The sequence below is a fragment of the Leucoraja erinacea genome, unplaced genomic scaffold (assembly GCF_028641065.1).
Source record: "Leucoraja erinacea ecotype New England unplaced genomic scaffold, Leri_hhj_1 Leri_629S, whole genome shotgun sequence".
Lineage (NCBI taxonomy): Eukaryota > Metazoa > Chordata > Chondrichthyes > Rajiformes > Rajidae > Leucoraja > Leucoraja erinaceus.
In genome coordinates, this window is record NW_026576541.1 from 4,707 (window position 1) to 23,291 (window position 18,585).

The 18,585-nt window shown below is 51.0% G+C and overlaps 1 protein-coding gene across 1 annotated transcript; it reads left to right on the forward strand.

The window, feature by feature from the left end:
* Positions 1 to 15,058: 15,058 nt before the first annotated feature.
* LOC129694332 (protein FAM187B-like) lies at positions 15,059 to 18,032 on the forward strand. Its single transcript, XM_055631035.1, has one exon. It carries the CDS (start codon positions 16,128 to 16,130, stop codon positions 17,445 to 17,447), a length of 1,320 nt encoding a protein of 439 aa, XP_055487010.1. The 5' UTR covers positions 15,059 to 16,127; the 3' UTR covers positions 17,448 to 18,032.
* Positions 18,033 to 18,585: the final 553 nt, after the last annotated feature.

Here is an 18,585-nt window from a genome sequence, read left to right on the forward strand (position 1 = left end):
CTGCTGAATTCCTTGTAATGCCGTCTACATATTCATCCAAATGGTTGATGTAAACCACAAAGAGCATGTGCCTAATCCATGGGGCATTCCACAAGTCACAGTCATCACCCTCTACGCATGGTAGAGAGAAGTAGGATGGAAGGGTAGTGTCACCCATGAAACAAAATGTCAAAGAAGATGATATTGCGAATTAAAAAGAGATATTTTGTCCAAAAGTGCAAATATGTATTGTGGAGTATTGCGTACAGTTTTGGTCTCCTAATTTGAGGAAATACATTCTTGCCACAGAGGGCATACAGAGAAGGTTCCCCAGACTGATTCCTGGGATGGCAGGACTGTCCCATGAAGAAAGACTGGATAGATTCGGCTTGTACTCGCTTGAATTTAGAAGATTCTGCGAGGAACTTATAGAAACTTACAAAATTCTTAAGGGGTTGAACAGGCTATATGCAGGAAGAATGTTCCCGATGTTGGGGAAGTCCAGAACAAGGGGTCACAGTTTAATGATAAGGAGGAAATCATTTAGGACTGAGATAAGAAAAACATTTTTCACACAGACAGAGAGTGGTGAATCTCTGGAACTCTCTGCCACAGAAGGTAGTTGAGCCACAGTTCATTGGCTATATTTAAGAGGGAGTTAGATGTGGCCCTTGTGGCGAAGGGGATCAGGGGGTATGGAGAAGAAACATGGGATACTGATCGTTTGGATGGCAGGAATGGGATACTGAGTTGGCTGATCAGCCCGATGATCATACTGAATGGCGGTTCTGGTGCAGGCTCGAAGGGCCAACTCCTGCAACTAATTTCTATGTTTCTAGTGAATACCCCCACCCCTCTCCCTCCCTCCCCTACCCCATGTCCCTCCTCCCCCTCCTCTTCCCCCCCCTCCCCCTCCTCCCGTCCCCCACCACTCTCTCTCCCCCCGCTCCCTCCTCACCCCTCTCCTCTCCTCCCCCTCCTCCCACCCCCATCCCTCTCTCCCCCACTGCCCTTCTCTCCTCCCTCCCCCGCACTCTTCTCCCCCATCTCTCCCCTACCCCATCCTCCCCTCCCCCACACATCTGCCCCTCCCCTCTCTCCTCCCCTCCCCTCTACATCTCCCTCTCCCTCTCTCACCCCATCCTTCTCTCCTCCACCCTCCTTCTTCCCCCTCCCCACTCGTCCCCCTCCCTCCACACTTTGCCCTCTCTCCCCCCACCCCATCTCCTTCCTCCCCTCCCTCCTCCCTCCCCCACAACTCTACATATAGATTGGGTGAATCAAATTGGCAAGGATGCTGAGGAAGAGGATTTCTTGGAATGTATGCGGGATAGTTTTCTAAACCAACATGTAGAGGAACCAACGAGAGAGCAGGCTATTCTAGACTGGGTATGGAGTAATGAGGAAGGGTTAGTTAGCAGTCTTGTTGTGCGAGGCCCCTTGGGCAAGAGTGACCATAATATGGTTGAGTTCTTCATTAGGATGGAGAGTGACATCGTTAATTCAGAAACAAGGGTCCTGAACTTAAAGAAAGGTAACTTTGAGAGTATGAGACGTGAATTGGCCAAGATAGACTGGCGATTGATTCTTAATGGGTTGACGGTGGATATGCAATGGAAGGCATTTAAAGACTGCATGGATGAACTACAATAATTGTTCATCCCAGTTTGGCAAAAAAATAAATCAGGGAAGGTAGTGCATCCATGGATAACAAGAGAAATCAGGGATAGTATCAAAGCGAAGGATGATGCAAACAAATTAGCCAGAAAAAGCAGCATACCAGAGGACTGGGAGAAATTCAGAGACCAGCAGAGGAGGACAGAGGGCTTAATTAGGAAAGGGAAAATAGATTATGAAAGAAAACTGGCAGGGAACATAAAAACTGACTGCAAAAGCTTTTATAGATATGTGAAGAGAAAAAGATTAGTTAAAACAAATGTAGGTCCCTTGCAGTCAGAAACGGGCGAATTGATCATGAGGAACAAGGACATGGCAGACCAATTGAATAACTATTTTGGTTCTGTCTTCACTAAGGAAGACATAAATAATCTGCCGGAAATAGCAGGGGGGTCAAATGAGATGGGGGAACTGAGTGAAATCCAGGTTAGCCGGGAAGTGTTGTTAGGTAAATTGAATGGATTAAAGGCCGATAAATCCCCAGGGCCAGATAGGCTGCATCCCAGAGTACTTAAGGAAGTAGCCCCAGAAATAGTGGATGCATTAGTGATAATTTTTCAAAACTCTTTAGATTCTGGAGTAGTTCCTGAGGATTGGAGCGTAGCTAATGTAACCCCACTTTTTAAAAAGGGAGGGAGAGAGAAAACGGGGAATTACAGACCAGTTAGTCTAACGTCGGTAGTGGGGAAACTGCTAGAATCAGTTATTAAAGACGGGATAGCAGCACATTTGGAAAGTGGTGAAATCAATGGACAAAGTCAGCATGGATTTATGAAAGGTAAATCATGTCTGACGAATCTTAATAATAATAATAATAATAAATAATTTTATTTATAGAGCACTTTAAAAACAAACATAGCTGCAACAAAGTGCTGTACATCACTAATCATTGACAAAAAAGTTAATACACACCAAAAATAACAATCAAAAGAAATAGTAGGAAAAGACATGTGAAATAAAGAAACATCAAAAACACCACAAACAGAAGCAAAGCCCAGGCATGGTCAAAAGCCAGGGAGTACAAATGCGTTTTAACACACTGGATTTGAAGATGGACAGTGAGGGGGCCTGTCTGATGTGCAGCGGCAGGGTGTTCCAGAGTGCCGGAGCAGCAACAGAGAAGGCTCTATCCCCTCTGAGCCTCCGACTAGACCTCGGTACCTCCAGGAGCAGCTGACCAGCTGACCTGAGGGACCGGGCAGGAGTGTTTGGGTGGAGCAGCTCAGAGAGGTAAGGCGGGGCGAGCCCATTCAGAGATTTAAAAACAAATAACAGTAACTTAAAATGAACCCGAAAGTGCACCGGGAGCCAGTGTAGGGAGGCCAGAATTGGCGATATGTGCTCCCTCTTTCGAGTCCCTGTTAAAAGGCGAGCAGCAGCATTCTGAACCAACTGGAGACGAGCCAGTGAAGAACGAGCAACACCAAAATAGAGCGCGTTACAGTAATCCAGCCTAGATGTAATAAAGGCATGGATTACTGTCTCAAAATGCTGCCGCTCGAGAATGGGCTTCACCTTCGCCAGCTTCCTTAGGTGAAAGAAGCTGGACTTAACCACCGCGCATATTTGGCGATCTAATTTAAAGTCACTGTCCATCCTAAAACCCAGGTTCACAACTGTTGGCTTCACGTACCTTGACAATGGACCTAAATCAACAAATGGAGGTTCACGGCAGCCATTGGGATCAAATAAAATCACCTCTGTCTTCTTTTCATTAAATCCAAGAAAGTTTAGGGCCAACCAGGACTTAATGTCATCAAAACAAGACAGAAGCGATTTTACAGAAAAGGCATCTTCCCCCCTCAGCGGCAAATAAAGCTGGGTATCATCTGCATAACAGTGGAAGGAGATGCCATGCTTTCTAAGGATGGAACCCAGAGGAAGTATGTACAGCGAGAAAAGCAGGGGCCCCAGAATCGAACCCTGTGGAACCCCATATGACAGGGGAGCGGAAGAGGATTCAAACCCAGCAAGGCTAACACACATGGTTCTGCCCGCCAGATAGGACCTGAACCATCCCAGGGCACTGTCGCAGATGCCCACTAACTGCTGTAGCCGAGATAATAAGATATTATGGTCCACCGTATCAAAGGCGGCAGACAAGTCCAGCAGGACAAGAACCACACAATCCCCAGAATCATTAGCCAGGAGGATATCGTTAAAAACCCTTAGCAATGCTGACTCCGTGCTGTGCATGGTTTTAAATCCAGACTGGAAGATCTCCCGAATATCATGCTCCTCCAGGAATAGTTTTAGCTGAGCATAAACAACTCTCTCCAGTAATTTAGAAATAAAAGGCAATTTCGAGATGGGTCTAAAATTGGCCAGAACAGATTGATCCAGGCCAGGTTTCTTAAGTAGTGGTTGCACTACCGCATGCTTAAAACTCACGGGGACAACCCCAGAACACAAGCTGCTGTTAATAATGGTAAGAACCGACTGCCCTATACTAGAGAAAACCTCCTCAAAAAAGATGTGGAGGGACCGCATCACAAGGAGAACCCGATGGCTTAATATGGGAAACCACATCCTTTAAATACGATATAGTCACAGGCTCAAACTTGTTGAATACCACCAGGCAAGGGACCGAAACAGAAGGGTCAGAGGCAGGTGCTGAAATGTTAGCCCTTAAGGAAACAACCTTATCAACAAAAAAGTGCAGGAAGTCATTACACATTTCAGGTGAAGCTTCCAGACAGACAGGCTGCGGGGCATTTAGAACAGAGTCAATGATTTCAAATAGCACACGAGGGTTGTTACACTTTGACACAATAATTTTAGACAGGTACTCTCTCTTGGCCTTTTTAACACTGTTTTGGTAGTGACGCCAACAGTCCCTGAGAATTTGAAGTGAAACCTGTAGCCTGTCCTTCCTCCACTTTCGCTCAGCTCTACGACACTCCCGTCGTGCTGCACGAGTCACTGCACTGAACCAGGGTTCAGGTTTAGCCCTCGGCTTCAACGATCTTAACGGAGCCACAGAGTCCAGTATAGTCCTGCATGAAGAATGAAACCACGAACTAATCTCCTCCGTACCAAGAGGAATGGACGCAGAGGGGGCGCAGAGCTGATCGAAAGCAGCAGAGAACTTGCCAGCAGTAAAAGGGCTAAAAGACCGACAGCGCCGAGCAGACACCACAGGCAAAATTGCTTCACAGGAGAAATTGACATCAAACAATACAGGCATATGATCTGAAAACACACTATCAGAGATTTCCAAATTCAACACAGACAAGCCATGAGAGAGAACAAGGTCCAGTGTATGTCCATGTTCGTGTGTGGGACCAGACACACACTGGACAAAATCAAAAGAGTCCACAAGGCTGAAAAAGTCCTTCACTAACGGCTTAGCAGGACAGCACACATGGATGTTAAAGTCCCCAACCAAAAGGACACGATCATAGTTGGGCACGATCCCAGCCAGAAAATCAGAGAATTCATTTACAAAGTCCTTATTATACTTGGGCGGTCGGTAGATGACCGCACAAAGCACCGGTTTGGAGCGGCCCACTTCAAATAAAGTTGCTTCGAAACTGGAGAAAGAAGATGATAGAGGGCATTGCCTGCACTTAAAGTTATTTTTATAAACAGCCGCTGTTCCTCCTCCACGGCCCGATATCCGCGGTGAGTTGAAATAAGAGCAGCCAGCCGGTAATAGCTCAACAAGAGCGCTGCACTCACCTGGACCCATCCAAGTCTCAGTCACACAGAGGAAATCCAGTCCACGTGAGCAGAAGAAATCCCTCAGTATAAAAGTCTTGTTTGCCAGGGATCTGGCGTTCACTAAACCAATCCTGGAGGGGGATGGACTCACCAGATCAGCTGATCGCTGAGCCCGGTGCAGAATCCTCAGGTTCCGGGGATTCACCCCGCGGTGGCGGGGCCGAGGAGAGCATGGGGGGCGTGGCCCGTCTCGCCGCAGCTCCTGAGCATAGGAAGGGGTGGGGGCGAAGGGACCCACCCGGAAGAGTTGGTGTACCAGGTGACCTCCTTCGTTCCTCCTACCGAGACGGTGAGCCAAGCCAGTTCTCCGTGCTGCAGCAGGTGGACAGTGCTCCCGATCGTTGGGGAGGAGATTGTCCGTTGACAGTTGACAGTTGACAGTTGGTGAGCACCAGGCTGAAGGCTGAAGGCCCCAGAGATGTCCCTGAGCAAAGTGTTCCCGACGCTCAAGGCTTTCGAGGAGATTCCCACCTCCTGGCCCACCCAGTTTAGACTTCACCAGTCGACCGCTACGTTTGCCACGGCGACGGCGACAGCGACGCTTCCTCGGGCTTAAAACCCACTCCAGGTGAGTTTGGATTCCCAAGAGGAACGGGGGCAGTGTAGTATGTCCGCGGTAAACAAAGGCACCGACATTACGCTGAATGTCCATTAGAGATGTACGGTCGTAGACCAGCAGAGACTTTAGTTGTATAACACCAATAGAAAACACAAAAAACAGAGAGAGCAAATCAGACAGGCAGCCATAGACACGGGTATATTGGGTTTCCTAGTTGGAACGGACTAGAGTTTTTGAGATGTGTTAGTGGATAAGGGAAACCAATGGATGTGTTATCTATCTGGACTTCAGAAGGCATTCGACCAAGGTCCCACATAAGAGATTAGTATACAACTAAAGCACACGGTATTGGGGGTTCAGTATTGATGTGGATAGAGAACTGGCTGGCAAACAGGAAGCAAAGAGTAGGAGTGAACGGGTCCTTTTCACAATGGCAGGCAGTGACTAGTGGGGTTACCGCAAGGCTCAGTTCTGGGACCCCAGCTATTTACAATATATATTAATGATTAGGACGAGGGAATTGAATGCAACATCTCCAAGTTTGCGGATGACACGAAGCTGGGGGGCCGTGTTAGCTGTGAGGAGGATGCTAGGCTGCAAGGTGACTTGGATAGGCTGGGTGAGTGGGCAAATGCATGGCAGATGCAGTATAATGTGGATAAATGCAAGGTTAGGCACTTTGGTGGCAAGACCAGGAAGGCAGATTATTATCTGAATGGTGTCAGGTTTGTAAAAGGGGAAGTACAACGAGACCTGGGTGTCCTTGTACATCAGTCACAGAAATTAAGCATGGAGGTACAGCAGGCAGTGAAGAAAGCTAATGGCATTTGGTCTGCAAAACGAGAGTTGAGCATAGGAGCAAAGAGGTCCTTCTGCAGTTGTACAGGGCACTGGTGAGACCACACCTGGACTATTGTGTGCACTTTTGGTCTACTAATTTGAAGAAGGACATTCTTGCTACTGAGGGAGTGCAGCGTAGGTTCACAAGGTTAATTCCTGGGATGGCGGGACTGTCATATGGTGAAAGAATGGAGCGACTGGGGTTCTATTCACTGGAATTTAGAAGGATGAGAGGTAAGCTTGTAGAAACATATAAAATTATTAAGGGATTGGACACACTAGATGCAAGAAACATGTTCCCAATGTTGAGGGAAGTCTAGAACCAGGGGCCACACTTTAAGAATAAGGGGTAGGCCATTTAGAACTTCGTTGAGGAAAAAAAATTTCACCCAGAGTTGTGAATTTGTGGAATTCCCTGCCTCAGAAAACAGTGGAGGCCAATTCACTGGATGGTTTCAAAAGATAGTCAGATAGAGCTCTTAGGACTAGCGGAATCAAGGGATACAGGGAAAAGGTAGGAACGGGATACTGATTGGGGATGATCAGCCATGGTCACATTGAATGGCGGCATTGGCTCGAAGGGCCGGATGGCCTACTCCTGCACCTATTGTCTATGTATCTAATGAGCCTTACTCTTTTCTTACTTATCCTATTCGTCCAGAAGTATTTATACAACACATTTGCCCCCTTTTCAATGTCACTGCTTCCATAATTTCAGTCGTTGTGCGTTTCTCGAACTTCCCTTGAACTTCATCCTGACACTCTCCACATACCTTCAGGCTTTCTGCCGCATGGAGCTGTCAGGGCCTAATGGAAACTTCCCTTTACATTCTCTCTCTTTTTGCTAATATCAAAGTCCTCATAATTTTTTCCTTTGATCAGTTTGAAGAAGGGTTTTGGCCCGAAACATTGCCTATTTGATCAGTCCTGAAGGACGAGGGGGAATTGTTACCTATTTCCTTGGCTCCATAGATGTGCTGCCACCCCGCTGAGAGGGGGGAGAGAGGTTGATGAGAGAGGGGGGGGGGGGGTGGATGAGGTGAGGGATGAGGGGAGAGGGGAGCAGGGAGGGGGGAGGATGAGGGAGAGAGGGTGGTGGAGGGAGGGCAGCGAGGGTGTTTCAGGGATATGGATTTGGGAGATGAGAGGGTGAGCAATTGAGTTTGTTAGGGAATATGGGTGGGGGAGGAGTTAGTGTCAGGGGTGGGGAGAGAAGAGAGACAGGAGGCAGATTTTGTTAGGGACGACAGTGCACCAGGGTGAGAGAAGGGGGAGAGGCTGGGGAAGGGTTTTGGTTTTGTAAGTGGACGGGATCCAAGAGCACTGGGAGGTTCTCCAGGCAAACAGATGAGAGTGAAGGATTGGAGGTTTCTAGAGTTTAGTGAGGAATTTGGAGAGGGGAGAGAGAAAGGAGAGGGAGGGAGAGGGAGAGGGAGAGAGAGGGAGGGAGGGTGAGAGAGAGAACGAGGGAGACCGAGAGAGAGAGAGAGAGAGGGAGGGTGAGAGAGGCTAGATTTTCAGAGGAGGGGGGGGAGAGAGTGAGGGGGATATGATCCGACAAAGGGGGAGATCTTTCCAGGTGAGAGGGGGAGATCGGAAGTGGAGAGAAGAAAACTTCTTGATAGGGAGGGGGGAGGAGGTAGAAGAGAAGAGAGGAGGATGAGAAGGAGAGGAGGGGAAAGAAGGGAAGAGATTGAGGGAGAAGAGAGAGAATGGAGAAAAGAGAGAGGGAGAGAGAAAGGAGAGAGAGAGAAAGGAGAAAGAGGGAAGAGAGAGGATGAGAGAAAGGAGGAGAAGGAGAGAGGAGAGGAGAGAGAGAGGAGAGAAGGAGAAAGAGAGAGAGGGGAGAAAAGGGAGGAGATAAGGGAGAAAGAAGAGAGAGGGAGAAGAGAGAGGGAGGAGAGGGAGAGAGAGGGGAGAGGAGAGGAGGAAGGGAAGAAAGGAGATGAGAGAAGGGGAGGGGGAGGAGGAGAGAGAGAAGAGGAAGGAGAGAGAGGAGAGGGAGGAGAGGAGAGAGAGGAGGAGAGAGAGAGGAGAGGAGAGAGGAGAAAGGGAGAGATCAGAGAGAAGGAGAGAGAGAGGGAGAAGAGAGGAGGGGAGAGGAAGGAGGGAGAGAGAGAAGGGGAGAGAGGGGGAGAGGAAGAGAGAGGAGGGAGAGGAGAGAGAAGAGGGGAGAGAGAGGGGGAGGAGAGAGAGGGGAGAGGAGAGAGAGAGAGGGAGGAGGGGAGGAGAGAGAAGAGAAGAGAGGGAGAGAGAGGTTGAGGGAGAGGAGAGGAGAGGGGAGAAAGGGGGGGGGAGGAAGAGGAGGAGGAAGAGAGAAAGAGGGAGAGAGGGAGAGAGGGGAGAGAGGGAGAGAGAGAGAGAGAGAGAGAGAGAGAGAGAGAGAGGGAGAGGAGAGAGAGAGAGGAGAGAGAGAGGGAGGAGAGAGGGAAGGGAGGGAGGGAGGAGAAGAGGAGGAGAAGAGAGGGTGAGAGAGGAGAAGGGGAGAAGAGGAGAGAGAGAGGAGGAGGAGAGGGGAGAGGGGAGAAGAGAGGGAGGAGAGAGAGAGAGGGGAGGGGAGAGGGGAGAGGGAGGAGGAAGAGGGAGAGAGAGAGGAGGAGAGAGAGGGGGAGAGGGAGAGGAGAGAGGAGAGGAGGAGGAGGAGAAGAGAGGGAAGGAGAGGGGAAGAGAGAGAGAGAGAGAGAGAGAGAGAGAGAGAGAGAGAGAGAGAGAGAGAGAGAGGGAGAGAGAGAGAGAGAGGGAGAGAGGGAGAGAGAGAGAGAGAGAGAGAGAGAGAGAGAGAGAGAGAGGGAGAGGGAGAGAGGGGAGAGGAGGAGGAGAGGAGGGAGAGGGAGATGAGGAGGAGAGGGGAGAGGAGAGAGGGAGAAGGAGAGAGGGGAGGGGGGGAGAGAGGGGGGAGAAGAGGAGGGAGAGAGGGGAGGGAGAGAGAGAGAGAGGAGGAGGAGGGGAGGGAGGAGGGGAGGGGGAGAGAGGAGGAGGGAGAGAGGAGAGGAGGAGAGAGGAGAGAGAAGAGAGGGAGAGAGAGAGGAGAGGACAGGACAGGGAGAGAATTGAGGACAGGGAGGAGACCAGAGGAGGTGCTGAGGGGAGGAGAGGAGAGAGGAGAAGAAAAGAGAGGAGAGGAAAAGAGGGGAGAGGAGAGGGGAGGAGAGAGAAGAGAGAAGGGGGGAGAGGGGAGGGAGAGGGGAGAGAGAGGAGAGGGAGAAGAGAGGAGAAGGAGAGGGAGAGAGGATGGGAAAGGAGAGGGGAGAGAGAGGGGGGGAGAGAAGGGAGAGGGAAGGAGAGGAGAGAGGAAGAGGGGAGAGGGGAGAGGAGAGAAGGGAGGGAGGAGAGGAGAGAGAGGAGGGGAGAGAAGAGAGGAAGAAGGAGGAAGAGAGAGAAGCCTGAGGCTGGTGGAGGGGGGGGGGGGAAGGAGAAGGAGGGGGGGGAGTGAGAGAAGGGGAAGGGAGAGAGGGAGGAGGGAGAGAAGGAGAGGGGGGGGAGAGGAGAGGAGAGAGAGGGGGGAGAGAGGGGGAAGAGGAGAGGGAGGGAGAGGAGGGGGGGGGAGAGAGAAGAGAGAATAGAGAGAGAGAGAGAGGAGGGGAGGAGGGGAGGAGGAGAGAGGAGAGAGAGAGGGAGGGGGAGGAGAGGGGAGGAAGGGGAGAGGAGGAGGAGGAGGGAAGGGAGAGGGGAGAGGGGAGAGGAGAGGAGAGGGAGAGGAGAGGGGAGAGGGAGGGAGAGGAGAGGAGAGAGAGGAGAGAGAGAGGAGAAGAGGGGAGGAGGGGAGGAGAGAGGGAAGAGAGGGAGAGGGAAGGGGAGAGAGAGGAGACAGAGAGAGGGGAGAGAGAGAAGTAGAGAGGGAGAGGGAGAGAGAAGAGAGAGGGAGGGAGAGGAGAGGGGAGAAGGGGATAGAGGGTGAGGAGAGAGAGGGAGAGGGGGAGAGGGGAGAAGAGGAGAGGAGAGGAGAGGAGAGGAGAGGAGAGGGGAGGAGAGGGAGAGGAGGGGAGAGGGGGAGGAGAGGGGAGAGAGAGAGGGAGAGGGGGAGAGAGAGAAAAGAGAGAGAGAGAGAGGGAGAAAGGAAGAGAGGGGGGGGGAGAGGGAGGGGGGGGGGGGGGGGGGAGAGGGAGAGAGGGGGAGGGGGGGGAGAGGGGGGGAGGGGGGGGAGAGGAGAGGGGAGAAGGGAGGAGAGGAGAGGGAGAGGGGAGGGAAGAGAGGGGAGGAGGAGAGAGGAGGGAGGAGGGGGAGGAGAGAGGAGGAGGAGAGGAGGGGGGGAGGAGGGGAGAGAGGGGGGGAGGAGGGGGAGGGGGGAGGAGGAGGGGGAGGGGGGGGAGGGGGGCCCCCAAACAACCATTTGCAGGCAGTGCTTTTTTATTTCAAACTAACCATATTTTATTTTCAAACCACATTAAGGGTACTTACTCACATGTGAGAAGAAATTTGTTCAGTGTCATTCAGAGCTCAGAGTGCCCTCCATGTTGCAGAGTGATTGAGGCACACCGCTTGCAGAGACTGATTGAGGCGCACCACTTCCTGGTTTTATAGTCCCTCCATCTCCCTCCAGCAGGGGCAGCAGAGAGAATGGGGAATTGTGTAAAAACATTAATATCTCTGTCATTTTTCATCGACGGGAAAAAATCCTCGGCACACATGCGGCGGAGGGCGTTCTCTCGGAAATCGCAGCACAGAAGGCCAAAAGCGGTCAAGAAGAGAGTTTTAGTAATATAGATTTGCGTCCCTGTTAACGTTGCTGGCAACATATTTTCACATTCTCTCTGTGCTTTCCTAACTTCCCTCTAATTTCACCTTGACATGTTCTAATTGCACCCTGACCCTTTCTGGCTTAATCCCTCCCTTCACCACCTCCAGTTTAAATTCCATTTGGAATATTTTGGAGGACCAAGAAACCAAGAACATGTTCTACATTCCTTCAAATTGCCTCTTGACACTCTCTCATCCTCTCAACACCATGTTGCCCATTGAATACCTCCTTGTTTTGTTTTGGAACATGTTTAAGTTAAACCCACTGAACCTCCTCCTTGACATTGTCCCACTGCTCTGATCTGACGTGCATTCACTTTTTCCAGCCCATTTGTGCACCAACATTTCTCAGCCCAGTAAATACCTCAGCTCAATTCAACACCTTCCCTCTGATTATATCTTGAAATAATGTTGGCAGTTCTGAGATGACCCCATTCTTGGATGTTCCCACCTCTCCCCTCTCAGACACTTCTTCCACTCAGAGCCTCCTCATACCGTTCTCCTTAAGCTCTCTTCGTTCACGATGCTGCCCCCCAGCCCTGAAAACCTCCCTTCCCCTCAGGTACCATCCTGCCCCTCAGTCCCTCTTCCATTCTTCTCCGTTCAATCTCTCCTCACTTCCATTCAAAACTTCCCAACTCAGATCATCGTCCTCCATCCTGCTCAGACCCTGCTCCTTCCCGCTGCCGGCCGGAGACACTGCGCCGGCGCACCGCTGCCGGCCGGAGACACTGCGCCGGCGCACCGCTGCCGGCCGGAGACACTGCGCCGGCGCACCGCTGCCGGCCGGAGACACTGCGCCGGCGCACCGCTGCCGGCCGGAGACACTGCGCCCAAAAAGGTGCGCCGTCCGCCGGGGCCGCAGTACGCAGGCGCCGTGTCTCCCGCCGGCCGCGGAGCAAGCTCTGCGCGCGCGCCACTTTTCCAACCGTCACCGCGCGAGGGCGACGCTCCCGGCTCCGCGGGCGCGCGGGAGGGAGGGATAGAGAGAGCGCGTGCGCGTGCGCGGGCGGTTGCCACAGCTACTGTAATAGACAATAGACAATAGACGCGGGAGTAGAGGCCATTCGGCCCTTCGAGCCATCACCCGCCATTCAATGTGATCATGGCTGATCATCCCCAATCAGTACCTTGTTCCTGTCTTCTCCCCATATCCCTTGATTCCGTCAGCTCTAAGAGCGAAATCTAACTCTCTTTTGAATCCATCCAATGAATAAGCGAAGGTACATAAAAAAGCTGGAGACACTCAGCGGGTGCAGCTGCATTTATGGAGCGAAGGAAATAGTTGACGTTTCAGGCCGAAACCCTTCTACAGACTGATGAATAAGTGAGTTCGGTACCATTACTGCGCATGCCCAGGTCAAAGGTCTCCTTGCATAAACCCCTGCAGTGTGCAGTGGACCTTCATTTCTGTTTGAGAAGGAACTGCAGTTGCTGGAAAATTGAAGGTAGCCAAAAATGCTGGAAAAATTCAGCGGGTGAGACAGCATCTATTGAGCGAAGGAAATAGGCAACGTTTCGGGTCGAAACCCTTCTTCAGACCTTCATATCTTCCATTTTTTCCAGCTTTGATTGTTCTCGGTAAGAAAATGCTGCGTTCAAACTATGAAATAGTTTATTTATTGTTCGTTTGTTAAAAGCTAAGAGTATTTTGTCGTTTTTATTGCTTTCTGCTTTGGTGAGTGAGCGAGATCGTGCTCGTCCGTGGTCGGTTTTGGGCCCTGGTCTGTTGAGTTGCTGCTGGGCCGTCCCCATCCCCATCCCTTCCCGGGTGTCCAGTACCTGTCCGGGGGCGACCAGCGGCCGGACCGGGCTTGCCGCTGGCGCAGGCAGGAGGCTGAGTTACTGCAGCGCTTTGTGTATATGGCGGTTCCCGGCCCATCGGGGTTGGGCTGGAGTTGGCGCTTCTTCTCCGCTGTGGGCCTGGGGCCACTGGTGTCATTGGTCTGGGGCTGTCGGTTGGCCCGGCGGGAGTTGAGCTGGGGTTGGCTGAAGAATTACATTGCCTTTCACTATTCCGCTAATTTCAAGGCAATGGAATTCTTCTCTGAGTTGAGAAGTTCTGAGGGCATCACTTTTGTGCATTAATCCTGCTCAGTGCCACATACACGTCGTAGGGGGTGAGTGTGAGGGGCTGGTGATCGACAGGGAGCACAGCCTTGATGGCCATCTCTTGATTGTCGCTGCCAAATGGACTGAGAAATGATTGTGCAAAAGTAGGCAGGAAACTGAGCTGAAAATTTATCCAATTCAAAGCAGTGGGAGACTGTTAAAGAGAAGGGTAAGTGGGTTCAGGATAAATATGTTTCCGAGAGGAAACAGGAGACCCATAATGGGTAACAAGGTGCCCATTATGCCCATTATAGCAGGCGTGAGAACACAAAGTGTCTGCCAGGCACAGAAGTCAACGATGTAGAGAGCCTAAAGGAATGTAGAACATATTAGGATGAAATTAGAGGGAAGTTAGGAAAGCTCCCGCTTACTACACCTTGCTCTCACCTCATCCCTCCTCCCACATTGTGTGGTGATCGTGCTACACTGCTTATCCTACAGTGCAGCATTCCATCCTTATTTCCCCCCCCCTTCCCCCCACCCCCCACAGTGCGGTACAACGCTCCATCACCAGCCCCTCCTGTGGCACAACGGATAGAGTGGATTTGGAGAGGATGTTTCCACTTGTGGGAGAATCAAGCCTCAGAATTAAAGGACGTTTATTTAGGAAGGAGATGAGGAGCAATTTCTTTAGTCAGATGGTGGTGAATCTGTGGAATTCATTGCCACAGACGGCTGTGGAGGCCAAGTCAATGGGTATTTTGAAGGCAGAGATAGATAGATTCTTGATTAGAACACGTGTCAGATGTTATGGGGAGGAGAATGGAGTGAGGAGGGAGAGATAGATCAGCCATGATTGAATGGCAAAGTAGACTTGATGGGCTGAATGGCCTAATTTTGCTCCTATCACTTGTGCCAACAGTCCTTCCTCACTGCCCCTCCCTTGATGTGGTCATTGCAGGTGAGGCAAGGCAAGGCAACTTTATTTATATAGCACATTTCATACACGAGGCAGACTCAAAGTGCTTCACATAAAAACATGTCATACAATAAAATGAAATAAAATAATAAAATGAAATAAAATAGAACTAAAAGAAAAGAAAAGCAAAATTAAAAATGCATTATAAAAAGTGCAAAAGTTAAAAGTGCAATGTAGTTAAGATTTAGCTTAAAGCTAAAGTAAACATAAAAGTTTTCAGTCTTCTTTTAAAAGTGGTCAAAGTTGAGGCAAGTCTTAAATCTTCAGGTTAGTCCTTGTTTCCTTCCAGCTCCCCTGCTGTCTCCTCCCACCCTTTCTGTACTCCCTCCTTTTCCCTTTCTTGTCCCCACCCACCCCACCCCCGATAGTAAGAAGGGTTTTGGCCCGAAATCCTATTTCCTTCGCTGTTGAGTTTTCTCCCATGTTTTGTATTTTTACTCTGGGGCAATCACTAACCAGATTGGTTGCATAGTAACTAAATCTTAGCGGTCTAGAAGGATCTTATATATATAGTGGAAGCATGTCAGTGATATACTTTGGTCCTAAACCATGTAGTGATTTATAGGTGAGCAGCAGGATTTTAAAATCAATTCTCTGACATACAGGGAGCCAATGTAAGGATTTAAGAATTGGTGTAATGTGTTCACAGTTTTTGGTCTTTGTTAGAACTCTAGCAACAGCTTTCTGAACAAGCTGTAGCTGCCTGACAGTTTTTTTTAGGAAGACCTGCAAGGAGACCGTTACAATAATCTAGCCTGCTATTAATAAAGGCATGTACAAGTTTTTCTAAGTCTTGAGCTGACATGAGTCCTCTTCATCTTGCTACGTTTTTGAGGTGATAGTAGGCCGATTTTGTTACTGATTTGATGTGACTGTCGAAATTTAAATCTGAATCCATAATGACCCCAAGATTTCTGGCTTTGTTTGACGTTTTCAGGGTCAGAGAGTGTAGGTGTTGGGTTACTCTAAGCCTTTCTTTTTTAGCACCAAAAACAATTATCTCCGTTTTGTCCTTATTTAGTTGGAGAACATTTTGGCACATCCAGTCTTTGACTTGCTCAATGCACTGGCACAGCAGATATATGGGGCATCAATGTTGTGATCAGGGGGCCCATCTGTTGAGGCCATGGGGCCCCATCTGTTGCGGTTGTGGAGCCCCATCTGTTGAGGTCGTGGAGCCCCATCTGTTGAGGTCATGGAGCCCCATCTGTTGAGGTCATGGAGCCCCATCTGTTGAGGTCGTGGAGTCCCATCTGTTGAGGTCGTGGAGCCCCATCTGTTGAGGTCGTGGAGCCCCATCTGTTGAGGTCATGGAGCCCCATCTGTTGAGGTCGTGGAGCCCCATCTGTTGAGGTCGTGGAGCCCCATCTGTTGAGGTCGTGGAGCCCCATCTGTTGAGCTTGTGGAGCCCCATCTGTTGAGCTTGTGAGGGAGGCCCCATCTGTTTAGGTCATGAGGCCCATCTGTTGAGGTCGTGGAGCCCCATCTGTTGAGCATGTGAGGGAGGGCCCATCTGTTGAGGTCAGGGGCCCATCTGTTGAGGTAATGTGGCCCATTTGTTGAGGTCATGGGGCCCCATTGATGAGGTTACAGGGCAACCCCTGCCCGCAGTTGGGTCGACGACATCACCGAAGCAAGATGTGCGGCCACTCGTCCCTGCTGTTGACACTGGGCCTGTTGACCCTACTCAGCGGTTTGCCCCGTTTACTGAGGCAGCACAACAGGGGCAAGGCCGATTGCTCAGGTTCGGCCCCCTGCTCCTTGGCTTTCCTGTCGGACAACCCGCTCAGCCTGCGCTGCCCGGCGGCGTCTGAAACAGTGGAAGGCACAGTTTACTGGCAGTATCTCGACCTCAGGCAACCTCATGCCGAGCCCCGCACCTTCGCCGGTCCCCAAGGCCTGAGAGTGAACCGTGGCCCACTGCGTAAGCTGGGCAGCCGCTCCACCCTGCGGGGCGGCTCCTTGATATTATCCCAGGCTCAGACATCTGAATCGGGGCTGTACATCTGCAGGTCGGGCTCGTCCACCCTGGCCGCTTACCAGGTGGATGTGCAGGACTCGTCGCTGCTTCACGTATCCCACCGGGGCTTGGGCCAGTCCACGCTGGGGAACCAGAGCCTCAGGCTATCCCCGGGCTCCGTGCCGGGCTCAGGGTGCATCATCTGGCTCCACACGCGCTGGGGACCCTGGCAGGACTGCGACCGGTGCGGGGCAGTGGGAGAACGGAAAAGGGTGGGCTTCTGCTACGCCACGTTGGGGGGAGATGCTGAAAAGGAGGAGGGAGAGGAGGAAGGTGATACCTTGCCCTGCGGCTTGATGGAATACCACTTGGGACAGGCCTTGCCCCAGCGCAGCGCTGAACTGCAGTTTGAGACCTGCCGGCGGGCGTGCGGGCGGGAGGCGGAGAACACGGGCACCGTGGAGGTGGCTGGTGCCAGGAATTGGTGGCAGTGGAGTCGAGAGACGGCTTTGGACTGGCTGGAGCCCCGCTCGCTGTTGATGGAGTCGGTACACCTCCATGTACATGAGGATGCCCGTTTGACCTGCCCCGGCGCTTCGGTGTACACGCCCGCCTCCTGGCAGCGCGGCTCCACCCCAATCACCCGGCTGGAGCTGTTGCGGGCCCAAAGCAGCAAAGGGAACCATTGGCTAGACAATGAGACGGGCGGTGGGGTCTACCACATCAACAGGGTGCAGCCATCCGACCGGGGTGTCTACCGCTGCTGGGTGCGAGGGCGGGAGGTCGCCACCTTTCACCTTGAGCTGCACAAGCCGCTGCCCAATCTCCGGCGCATCACCCGGCTGCTGGTCTGCGGCCCCAAAGTCTTGGTCACCTCCTGCGCCCTGGTGTTTGTCATCCTCTCACTGGCCGAGATGCTGCGCAGCATTTGGTGCGAGTAACCGTTAATCCACCTCTCGCCCTCACTGTCCCTAACCGCCTACCCCCGCAGAAAGCAGAAGGAGTGGTTGTTTGTTGAACAACTCTTACGTTGGGTGCATTGAGACCCTGCCTGCGCCTGTGCAGATGTATGACACCGGGAGAAGGAGGATGCTGAATTGAGTTGCACTGAAGGGACTGCAAAGCAACACGAGGGACCAGGCTGCACTGGCACCACTTGCATTTGGCAGAAACAGGACACGCGGTGCAGCTGGGCTTTATCGGAAGGTGCAGATATGTAGCTGGACTGCGACGGCCCAATTGGGCAGCACTGGGACAGGCCCAGCTACATTGCAAGGTGTCCACATTGCCTTTACGCAGGTGGGCTACCTTGGAAATATATACATGTCGTGCATTGGAGAGATAGGACAAACGACGTTGGTGCTGCATCAGAGTGCCCGTTGCATTGGCGTTCATCACATTTGGTACACCGCCATTATCACCAATGGACTGATTATCGCTACAGAGCTGCTCTGGGGACACTTGGCAATGAACTGCACTGGTGCGCTTTCTGCCACGAAGGCTCAAAGACCTAAACCCGCTCAGCCGGAACTACTTTTTTAAAATATCTATTTTTATTAGAAGTGATGTACAATAATATAAGACATGAATAACATATAAGTTGTGTCTTACATTAATGGAGCATTTATGTACATATAGTAGCAATGTTACAACATTTTGAGATTTAAAAAATCAAGTCTGTAATTTATCCCATCAGATAAAGCATAAAAAGAAGTTTAATTTGACACCTAATTCACTTTCATATGTCAAGTTTTTAAAAAGTTATGGCCATTTTCATACTCGGAAATTAGCATCTTGTTCCCTATTGATTTTCTATGGAGATAACAAAAAAGCTGTGATCGCGTGCTGTCAAAAGCCCATAACCTTCTTAAAAATTAAGAGAACTGAACTTATCATAGATTGAACCATTCTGAAACAAACATAAAATAATCTAAGGTTACACAAAAAAGCTGGAGAAACTCAGCGGGTGCAGCAGCATCTATGGAGCGAAGGAAATAGGCAACGTTTCGGGCCGAAACCCTTCTTCAGACCCGTTTCGGCCCGAAACGTTTCGGCCCGAAACGTTGCCTATTTCCTTCG

Bases quoted from the DNA above. Each gene is read 5' to 3' on its own strand.
- LOC129694332 (XM_055631035.1), top strand. From the start codon at position 16,128: ATGAGGTTACAGGGCAACCCCTGCCCGCAGTTGGGTCGACGACATCAC.